General features: G+C 40.1%; 1 protein-coding gene across 1 annotated transcript in view; it reads left to right on the top strand.

The window, feature by feature from the left end:
- gfra1b (gdnf family receptor alpha 1b) overlaps positions 1–12,107 on the top strand; it is a 43,262-nt gene that overhangs the window by 23,457 nt on the left and 7,698 nt on the right. Inside the window, exons 4-6 of the mRNA XM_066665078.1 lie at positions 4,521–4,872; positions 8,482–8,591; positions 9,550–9,684. Coding sequence (XP_066521175.1) covers positions 4,521–4,872; positions 8,482–8,591; positions 9,550–9,684 — 597 coding nt within the window. The remainder of the gene's footprint in view (positions 1–4,520; positions 4,873–8,481; positions 8,592–9,549; positions 9,685–12,107) is intronic.

Here is a 12,107-nt window from a genome sequence, read left to right as displayed (position 1 = left end):
AATATCTGTTCTAAAGTATCCCAGAAGAGCAGAGAGTGCTATTGCAGCAAATAGAGACAACATCCTTATCATTACCTGTAATTTCAGGAGGTATATTTAAAAGCAGGCGTCTTGGGCTCGTGCGGTGTTTGTGTCTTGTTCTAGCTGAGAGGACGCAGATAACAGCAGCAGTGTAACTAATGAAGTTCAAGATAAATTGCAACCTATTAATCAATAACGTGCCTGAGTTACACAGCTCAGTTGTTTGGAATGTTACTCCCTCTTATGTCAAACAATTAATAATACCTGACATAATAATGAACACATCATACACAATAAGCATTGCCATAATAATCTCTAAAGCCACCTTTATGATCTTGTCAGCTGTATGTAATAGTTTTCGTAATATGTGATTAACCTATGGTTCAAGATGGCATTCACATTTAATCATGTCTAACGCCACGATGCATGAAAGGCCACAATAAGCTGAAATTCCACTTCAAAAAGCATAATTACAGGACGCACTGTTCCATGCTCCGGCTCGTCTGAGTGTGGGGAGGAATTAGTGAAGCGCTAAGCACTTCCACTAAAAAAGAGACAATAATGGAGCACTCTGAGTCATCTTCAGCCTCCACCCAGTTTCATACACAGGTAGCACAAAGATAACAGCCAATTAGCACCACCACGATTACTCAATTCAGCCCTAGACTTTAAAAAGAGCACTGATTCAAACATACCTTTTTCATTCATTGGTAATTACTGACTGGCTATCTCTAAGATCGTGAGCATATTTTAAACAGAAAGAAGCCCATACATAATGGACCAATAGAAATCATTCATCCACAATTATTTGTGTAAAATCTTAATTTCATTAAAGAGGTAAAAAACTTTTTTTACAGGTTTCTGCCCAATATTTTAGTAATCACTAGTACCATTCATTCACATAACTGCCATACCACAGCTTCTTTTTCAAACGGTCACCATTGTGATGTCACTGGATAACTCAGCATACTTGAAGGAGAGTGCTAATTGCTTGACTCTATTTTAAATAACATATCGACATAGTACTGAGTGATACATTCATTCATTCATATTCACCACACCATCATCTTGATCAGGGTTGTAGTGGGTCTGGAATTCAACCAGAAGCACTGGACACAACACATTCACCCAATCACTAACCCACTCACACAGCCAATCCATCTACCAACATGCATTTTTTTAAACGTGCGAGGAACCAACGGCACCCAGAGAGAACCCATGCAGACACAGGGAGAACACACAAATCTCCTTAAAGAGGGTGAGCTGAGGCAAGCATTAAACCCTGGAGCTGTGTCACAGGAACACTACCTGTAACATCACCAAGACACCATGTGTTAAATATATTTGATTGCTTTTCCAGAAAATTATCATAAACTTTTCATTTTTCACTGTTTAGGCTTTTTAAGCTCTGAATAATGAAATTATTTCTAACAAAGTCATAATACTGCACACTTACTAATTTAAGCATTAGAGTCAATGCAGCATCATTGTCTCTCTTCAGCAGCTGACTACATAGTGAGCACAGTCTGAGAAGAGAATGGAAAGCTGCTTCTGGGTGTTGAGCTGGAGGAATCAGGATTGTTGATCACGTTTATGAGCATGAGACAAACACAGGGGCTGTGTGGGGGCCAGGGAACAGATCCATTAAAGCCATGACACATAACTCACCTCGGGATGTTTGATCTGAGAACAGAGGCCCTATTGAGGGGAGAGAGAGAGAGAGAGAGAGAGAGAGAGAGAGAGAGAGAGAGAGAATACAAAATAGAGTGAAACAAGAGAAAATTGACAAAGAGTAAAGGTGGCAGAGAGAAAGAGTGAATGGGAGAAGAAAGAAAAGGAAGTGATAAAAAATAAAATAACAGAGGAAAATAATTAAGGAGAAAATATAAGAGCAAGACGGTGAGTAGAAGACAAAAGTAAGAGTTGAGAAAAAGAGGTCAAAAATGAGAGGGTTATAGTGGGGAGGGAGAAAGAAAGAAGAGGAGAATGAGAGAGAGAGAGAGAGAGAGAGAGAGAGAGAGAGAGACGCCTGAAGGCAAAGCTGTGTACTGAAGAGCCATACACTCATATCTTACACACTTGTACACATACTACCTAATATAGTTCAAGCATATCAGTCAGGGGTTTACAGTGCAAACAAACTGCCTGAGGAAGAGAGCTGTAGAGATTCAGGATAAATTCTGAAGAATCTATCAGCCAGCAGCTTCTATACAAAGCCTAGAGCGAGAGGAGGGGGAAAAAAAACAATATCAGTCTTGTAAACATGTTTCAGCAGTTGCACTACACAAAATATCTGACATGCAAACCAATTCACACACAGGGCCTTTGGGTTAGTGAATGTCAGTTAAATCATTATTTGCATGCATACAGAAGCGGATTCATTTGTTTCCATGCATGTGTTAGGTTACAAGCGCATGATTTATTCATCCGCCCATGTAGACACCATGTGGAGACACTCATAGCCCTGTGCTCTGAAAACAGTGCAGAAACCTGAGCCAGAGGACATTGTAGCGGGTTCAGAAAGGTCACTCAGATGGCCCCATTCTGCAGCAGAGCTCCGTGACATTTGCAGAGACACAAATATAAGCATCAGAAAAAAATTACCTAAAACTCTACAGCACTCTTAACTCATCAGCTACACCTTCTTACTTCCCTCGTACTGTGCAGTAACAGTCTCAGAGCTTAGGCTCAAGGAGAGTCTATTCGCTCAAGGAATTTGAATGTCTACAGATTTCTTTTAATAAATATTAATATGGTTCTGTATACTGCAGATAGCATCTTTTAAAAGCTGAGTTCACAGAGACAAAAAAAAAGAAACAAAAAAGCACTAATATAAAGATATTATCAAAGTACAATATACTGTATATACTATATATTGGGGTTCTTCGTCACAGATGAGTGGCACAATCTAAGGGTGAATCCCAATTCACCCCTTGGCCCCTTGCCTCTAACACTTCTACTACCTCTGTTTTGCCTACAGGTACAGAGTCTCAATTCTTGTTAGGAAAGAGGGGAAACGGTGAAGGGTTAACATTATATAGCCTTTGAAATTAAAATTTTAGCAAATAAGAAGCTAGAGCAAAATGTTAGCATTTTCTCCTTTAAAATACATGCTAACTATTATATCATCTTAGTCTGGTGTCATGTTAGTGTATTATAACTAGGGTGACCAGACGTCCTCTTTTACCCGGACATGTCCTCTTATTTAGACTTAAAAAAATGTCCGGGCGGAATTTCACAAACGTTCGGGATTTTGTTTTTCTAGAGCTTACATAGAACTTCGAGAAATTTCGTTCACAAACTAGTCCCACCCTCCCCTACTCCGATTGGTTCGCTTGAGTGAGAAGGGGGAGTGATGAAGTAGCCTAAAATCTTCAGATTGCACGGTCTGACTGTAGAGCTACCGTTATTGGTCAATAACCTTCTCTGTAAACATTTAATTGGTCAGTCTGCACGTCAGTAGTCCTTGTTTACGTCAGGCAAAGCTCATGCACCTCCCCTCATCTCGAGCAGCATGACGTACAGAAACTTAATTTACAGAAACGTAAATGTAAGTTCTCGGATGAATTAAGAAAGAAATTCCCGTGTTTTCTGTAGCAAATATAGGTGTAAAGGACTTAAAAGCACACATAGGTTCAGCTAAGCATACAATGGAAGCGAGGGGTGAGAGCCCATCAACCCCCCAGACGTGTCTTTTTCACCATCTCAGATCTGGTCACCCTAATTATAACGCTTCATCATACTACTGCAATATTTAAGGTGGAACTGATAGGTTCCTAAAAAAAACTGTGGAGAAGGAAGCTGAAATCAGGAGTGGGTGATAAAATAGCATCAAACACTTCTACAGGCATAAGTTTAACTAAGGATTGTTCCTCTGATATCACTGCAGACTGTGGCAGAGCTGCCTACAAAGCACTAATAATAGTCTGGGAATAAATACACGCTCTTGTTTATTTGTGTTCTGATGCCATTTTTGACTATTACACCTTGTAACTCAGTTTCAAGGGGTAGGGGTAAAATAAGGATTAACACTAAGCCATTTGTGTGTGAGAGGGGGGGGGGGGGGGGGGCGCTGCAGGTGACATCACAGCCTCCCTGATGCACTGATACACTCGCTTCTGTTCTGTTTGATGAACATCTAGTGTCATGAGAATCCTGCTGCCTGCCTCAGCGTCTTCTCTGGGAGTGCAGAAGTGTAAATGAAACACAAAAGCTGAGAGAAAATTAAACTAAGTGATTTTTTTGTGAAGTTGTTTTTAATTTAAATTTTAATTCTGTTATAAGGCTGTGCCTGTAAGGCTTTTTACACAATATAGTATTAAGTCTACAAGTGACTGCTGATCCTGAGCTAGAGGACATTGTAGTGAGTTCAGAAAGGTCACTGAAATGGTTTCTTTCTCTGTGACATTTGCAGAGGCACAAATATAAGTATCAGGAAGATCAGGCATGGCTGCTTCTCATGACTCTTGCATTAAAGCTTCCCTCTCTTTTCCGTGCAGGTGAAGCGGCATTTTCCAAGGACAACAACTGCCTGAGTGCAGCTAAGGCTTGTAACCTCAACGACACGTGTAAGAAATACCGCTCAGCCTACATCAGCCCCTGCACCAGCCGGGTCTCCACCACCGAGGTCTGCAACAAGCGCAAGTGTCACAAAGCCCTGCGGCAGTTCTTCGACAAGGTGCCGGCCAAGCACAGCTACGGCATGCTCTTCTGCTCCTGTCCGTCAGGTGACCACTCAGCCTGCTCTGAGCGCAGACGCCAGACCATCGTACCGGCCTGTTCCTACGAGGATAAGGACAAACCCAACTGCCTCAACCTACAGGCCTCCTGCAAGACCAACTACATCTGCAGGTACACTGGAAAAATGTGTTCTATTTTGTTTTTTACTGGTTACACTATGGTTATGTTTATATGGAGATTAAGAGTTGTACACTCTTAGTGGTCTACAGCTAGTACACTGAATGCTCTTACATGCCCTGAGGGTGCAGATAAATGTATTCATATTTGCGCAACCAAAAATCTGGTTCCACTCAAAACAGCGCACATTCAAAACTCATTTGTGCTACAAAATATTTTTGTTTCGAAACTCCATAAACCTCTCTCACATCTTCCTTACAAACACAGCACATTAATTAATATTGTCATTTAACCAGAGGTGGTAAAATAAAAACATTCTTTCATTCCAACTGCCTTCTCAAATCATCTCAAACCAGTCTCAGGGCTGTCAGGGCAGTTGAAACTAAATTTTGGGAAGGATGATTACTTTCCGACTCTGCCACATCATATTTAAAGAACAAGCAAATCCTAAATTATGCTATTTGAGCTATAAGCCTGTTGAGACTCAGGCGTGACGGAGCACACCAGGCAGCACCAAATGACCCACAATCTGGGACCAGACAGAGGGACAATTCTATCAGGATCCGTGACCAATTATTGATAAATGAAAGAGAATAAACAATAATATTCATGGACAAATATTTTTTCAGATGTTCACAGTGAGACGTGGTGCACAGCTAATCCAGTTAATATGGCAATATCTTCACTGAATTCAGCCAATCAACTTGTTTGTTTACCCTGCTCAGCCCGTTCAAGAGAAAATAAGAGAAAATGTTTTAAAAATATTAATAATGAAGAAATAAAGAGAAAAGAAGTCATTTAAGGCTCTGTTCGCACTTTTAAAAAAATCACTCTTGATTTACGTTTATTGGGGTATGACAGATTTGATTGGTGAATATTTAACTATTTGTTTGATATGTGAGTTTGCCATAATCAGTATGCAGAGTTCTGTGAGCATGACATGTCTCCTGCTTTAAAAACAGACAAGAAACAATGTTGAAGTAATAGGAAATGTTGCTGATTATTGGACATATGCGAAGGCTATAAGATGCTATATAGACTTTATCAAGTTTGGCCCATTACTGGGAGGAAATGATAGAAACTGGACATCGTTTAATTTTAATTGACTATCCCCTGGTGTATAGTCTTGTTTATGAGTGGTTTTGAAATAAAAACTGTACGACTTTAATAAACGGAGGGGCCTACACCACACTGGACTTTCTCAGAGCAGCTCCCCAGGCCTAGACATGCCTTTGCTGAAATTTCATAAGCATGATGGCTAATATTTATGTTCCCACCTTCAACTCTATGTACCAGTGTTTGCCACTCACTGAATGGCTGGACTGCATTCAGTTTAAGAGTTTACATATGCCTTAACTATATGAGAAAGCACATTGTTGACTATGAACAATTGTTAATAAATATTCCAGTGGTTTCAAAATCGAAGATGCTTGTCATAAACAATGACCTTTACCTATTTTACATATTTACTGTTTTTAATGAAAAATGTAAAGCAACTGAAATAACTGAAGCTGAAAATTAAAGTGGTATTTAATATGTAAACAAATGTTATACTCAACAGAACATTATTATTTGTATGTGCCCTAATGTATTAATATTCATGACCATTTGCTGGAATTCATTGGTAATCTGCTGGAATCTCTAGCTGCTGGACATTTTTCTACAATTGCTTCCTCAGTTTGGCCTCTGTTTACTATTTCCATACTCTATACAATATTCACCTAGAGGTTTCACAACGGAGAGATGCAGATTCAACATCCACAGCAATGAATAGTTTTACACACGTTCTCACATCCAATAAATTCAGCTCACTGGTTAATTAGCAAGGCCCATAGAGTTTAATTTCATGATGAAGGAAAATATATGCAGGGTTATGGCCCAGCAGGACCTGATTATTAGAGCTGTATTGTGTGAATATTACTAAATGCTAACACTGAAGAGAATGGAAAAGACAAATACTGTACAATACAGAAATTACAAAAAGGAAAGTTAAAAAACTACAAAAAGGTTGTTTTTAAATGGTTACATTAGCAAACTGAAAAATCAAATGAGAAGCTAGAGAAGCTGTGGGTTTACATGTGATCTTGTAGTTAACAATTCATTTGAAATAAAATGCAGCTTATTGTCACGATGCGCCCAAGGGACAAAGAGACGGAGGTTACAGCAAGAGACTTTAATTCAAGGCAAGACCAAGGACACAAAGATCAATACAATAAAAGGCACACCAGTAAGAAAGAAAAAGTAAACTGAGCTGATAGAACAGTAACTAAACAGAGCAATATAACAAAAAGGAAACAAACAGAGAATCAGAGATAGAGAGAACACAATCTAAAAGTAGAAGGACAGCTAAAGAGAAGGGCTAGAGAGCTAAAGGCTAAGAGCAAGAGAAAGAAAACTAACAGAGAACGACAGAGACCCTGATTAATACTAAAACAACAAGCCAAAAAAAAAAAAAAAACATTTACACTACACACAAGGAACTAGAACTACACATGCTACAGAGAGAGAGCTAGTGACTGAGACTGAAGGATACAGAAACTAGGGAACAGAAACAGAGATCAGGATCTGAGACAAATGCTAAACACACAAACAAAATAGCATAACCAGTGTAGCAGAGCAGAGGGCCAAACCAAGGACAAAGACAAATCCAGGAGACAAGATATAACAAAGAAACAGCCAAGCCAAGAAAACCAAATTGTGGACAACCGACAAAGACAAGAAACCAAGACTATAAACCTTATGATAACACAAAACACCTGAGTGTAATGAAGTCACATAACAGGGGAGTGGCGAGCATGTGTGGGAGGACAGAACTATGTCCAGACACAATGGAGGAGGAGCCAACCATCCATTATCTGTAGCCGCTTATCCAATTCAAGGTCACGGTGGGTCCAGAGCCTACCTGGAATCATTGGGCGCAAGGCGGGAATACAGCCTGCCAGTCCTTCACAGGGCAACACACACACTCACGGTCACTTTTGAGTCGCCAATCAACCTACCAACATGTGTTTTTGGACTGTGGGAGGAAACCGGAGCACCCGGAGGAAACCCACACAGACACAGGGAGAACACACCAACTCCTCACAGACAGTCACCCGGAGCTGGAATCGAACCCACAACCTCCAGGCCCCTGGAGCTGTGTGACTGCGACGCTACCTGCTGCACCACCGTACCACTAGAAGTTTAATGAAAATTATTATTTTAAGATGGAAATGCTGTTAGCAGTAGTTTGTTGTTAATGTCTGTCACACTGTTGCAGAGTTTATGTTCATGGCAAAATGTTCACCTAATAATGGCCGGAAATGTATCGCTATGTATTTTATTTGGGTATACACAAATTCTACTGGTTTCCTACTTGGTATATGGCAATTCTCTGCCTCTCTGAGTAGTAACAGGTCACTAGATACCATTGCATTTCCCCATGTGATAACAGGTACAGGTACCAGGGAACAGGCAAATTATCACTTTGCCTGAGCTCGTCTTTCTTTCCTGTGTAGGAGTGTCTGAAAAAGGATGGTGGCTTGTCACTTACATTGTGTCCAAGGCTTGTGAAGTCAGGTTATTTAAAAAGAACATTTGCTCATTTTTCTTCGTGTTCCCCAGATCTCGCCTCGCTGACTTTTTCACCAATTGCCAGCCAGAGGTTCGTTCAGTGTCAGGCTGTCTGAAGGAGAGCTATGCTGACTGTCTGCTCTCCTACTCTGGTCTTATAGGTGAGTTACAGCTACACAGGGAGTGTGTAACTGAAAACAGATCCATACTGATACACCTGCCCGGGATAAGGTATAAACTATGTAACACTAGAAAGCTATCTACATCAAACATCATGTCTTATTGCTAAGTAACAGACTCTGAGACAGAGGTGTCAAACTGTTGTCCAGAATGGAAAAAGACTATATAATATACAATTTTTATTATATTTTATTTTATTGTATATTTTATATAATATGAATATATTATAAAGCTGCCTGTCTGAGGAAAAATCCAGAGTATATGCTTTATGTGTGTGAATGCCTATGTATGTGTGTGAGTGTGTGACAGAGAGAGAGAGAGAGAGAGAGAGAGAGAGAGAGAGAGAGAGAGACCATGGCTTGACCATACAAATTGGATTTGCTCACTAATCAATAATCTGATATTAGAAAGAAAAAAAATCTGATTTTCCCTGCAGTGTGATCAAACCCAAAGCTGAAAACCCTGGAAGCAGAGGCGATTGCTCTAAGACTGCAAGGGAAGCTCAGCTTCCCCTAAAATGTCAAAAAATAAGTGATCAAATATATACTGTTGTGTGTACATGTCATTGAATAAATATGCACTACAACGCGCTCAACTTTTGTTCAGAATCAGCTTCTTATCACTGGTAAAGACGCGGCTTTCCTCTCAATCATTCCCGCAGCTTCACAGTGATTTAAACAGCGTCCGCAGAGTTCAGTAGCGAAGCAGCGAAGTGCAGCGAAACGAGACGAGTCATTGGATAAATGCTGGGCTTTGTCCCGCCCATCGGACGCTCAGCATCTCTGGGGGTCTATGGGGCAGCTCAGCTTCTGCATGATGATTGGATGATCTGTCTGAGGCTGAATCACTTTTTGATTGACAGCGAAATGAGCGGATTCTGATCATTCTAAAACAGACTCTAATTACTGTTGACTGTTTTGTTGTGTTTTGATGCTGCAGGTACTGTGATGACCCCAAACTATCTCCGCTCCCCGGGCATCAGCGTTTCTCCCTGGTGCGACTGCAGCAGCAGTGGGAACAGCAAGCCAGAGTGTGACAAGTTCTCCGAATTCTTCACTAACAACCGCTGCCTGCGTAAGTCTCCTGCTCAGCTTCATTCTGCCCATCAGCAGGCCTCTACACGTCCACTCTGCTTTGATTGATGTCTCACTCAGGTCCTGGCAGTTGTAGCTCACGGTGCTCTGACTGACAGCACCACAGTGTGAAGTGCAGTGTGGAAGTCTGTTTTATTGCGTCCTGGCGGTTATTCATTAGGAACACCTGTAAATCTAAAGTCCAGAGCATTGTGTAAATGGGGAAAGACGTTCGGACATCAGCCAGACAGAGAAATCACGCTTAAGTGGGGCGAGACAGCCAGGCTTTGACATAAAAAGGCAATAAAGTATTATTCACATGTCAGAGCTGGAGAAATGTGGAAAAACAGGTATTATTCCATCAGTTAGACGGAGCGAGTGTGATCGGAGACGGACAGAGAGGAGATGAGATGGAGGATGTGTGTTTATGAGGTTCTGGCCTTTAGAATAACAGCACTGGAGTTCTGTCACAACAATAACAGACATTTTACATACCATAGATTCATTAAGAGAGGGAGCTGGGAATGTGCAGAGGTTAAATACTGTAGAAAAGAGCACTAAATCTAGAACAATATCATAGAATCATAACTTTTTTTGTGTAATCACAATAGTAATAGCTCTGAAGCAGTTACACGTGAGCCTGCATTCTCATAGCACAATTCCAGTAATGGTCTAGAGCAGTGGAGATATGTTCTTTGGAGTGATGGAACACCTAGCATCTCTGTGGAATGAGTTGCTGGGGTTGAGTGTGTGATCCAGAACTAATCATTCATAAACAGTACCTGACCTCACTAATGCTCCACAACAATGTTCCAATATCTAATGTAAACCCTTCCCAAAACAGTATTATCAGTTACTAAACATGGTCAAACTGCCTATTGCTACCTTCATTTCAAAACAAAGCACGAGCAGGTGACCATGAAACTGCAGGGATATAAGCAGAGATCATAACAGATTATACTCTCTGTGCCAGATAAACTCAGGTGCCAGTGCTTTATGACTCACAGACCTGTCCAGTCATAAACACACACTGAGCCATGCTATGATTCCTTTAAACAAGCTCTGTTATACTTATCTACATGGAATAAAAGCTTTTAATCACATTCAGTGTACTGTAACACAACTTTGCAGAAGTGGCAGTATTTATATACTGGTCATTATGATTATGGGTTATTACAGATATATGACGATATGGTCCTTTTATAAGAACTCTGGCTCTTGATTACTTGTTGGCTCAGTTTGTGTTTATGACAGGACAGGTTTGTTAATCATACTACACTGCGTATGCTGGGACATTTTCTTGGCAGTAACAATATAACACTTTTTATAAATTGGTACACAAACCTGTACCAACTGTAAAGTACAAAGAAAATAGTCTTTGCAGTTTTTTTTATATAAAAACAGCAGATCACAGTAAACCTTACTGGAACAAGACACATGGTTATGCTAATTAAGCGTCTAGCTGTTGGAATTTTGTTGGAAAACACTGCAAATAGTCAGAAACATGCTTTGAAATAAAATAAACCCCACGAGGGTTGCTATCTTCTTCAGCACCAAGATCTATTACACATTATTGTTACATTAGCATGATTAAGCTGTTAATTTACTACAATACATTACCACAATAAACACAATCAAATTATGATTGGATAATAATACACTTAAAAAGGCACCACTGTAAATCTCAGCACTGCCAGAAGCACTCTTCTTGCAGGAGACCAATCAAAATCACCAATCACCTCAGCAGTTAGTGTTCTCCTCCTAGCGTGATGAACAATCTAATAATGTTGGGTTTGCGGCAGTTAAAAAAACAGAAGCAGTGGTTGGCTTCCTAGTATTCCTAGTGGCCCCATGTCTTTGATGGAAAACACTGTATGCCACCTCTTTGTGAAGCTGTCCTTTGTGGCTCAAGTCCTACCCCTGAGTGAATATGTGAGTACAGTTCCATGAGATACTTCATATCTACAAAATGTTCTCAAAGTTATAACAGGAGTAATAGCCACCCTAAAGCCTGTATATCTTTTCATATGTAATAACAGAATCACAAGAGGAAGTCTGTTGAGATTACGTTTTAGCTCCATGCAATAAATCAGGGCAAGTTACAGCTACATTATTCATCACTCATATTTGGAGTTCTAGTGTTAAAATAAAAAAGTAAACATCAGATGAAAAAAACCTGCACAGAATGGCAACCGAATGCAAATGTAATTCATTACAGAATTATTATTTAATTTATTTGGTAATTATATAGTTAATTGTATATTGTTATCTGTTTGTTAACTGCAGTAGAAACTCATAAACCCTCACATTAGTAGTGAAGCTATGGCTCCAGACAGAGTGCTGGGGAAGAGTTCTGTTATAGCACATGCTGAGATAATAAACAGGGGAAATATGGAAGCAGTCGATCTGACTAATCCACATCAC

Source organism: Hoplias malabaricus, chromosome 3 (genome assembly GCF_029633855.1).
Source record: "Hoplias malabaricus isolate fHopMal1 chromosome 3, fHopMal1.hap1, whole genome shotgun sequence".
Taxonomy (NCBI): Eukaryota; Metazoa; Chordata; class Actinopteri; order Characiformes; family Erythrinidae; genus Hoplias; species Hoplias malabaricus.
Note: the sequence above shows the minus strand (reverse complement) of the source record. Positions and strands in the feature narration are given on the sequence as shown.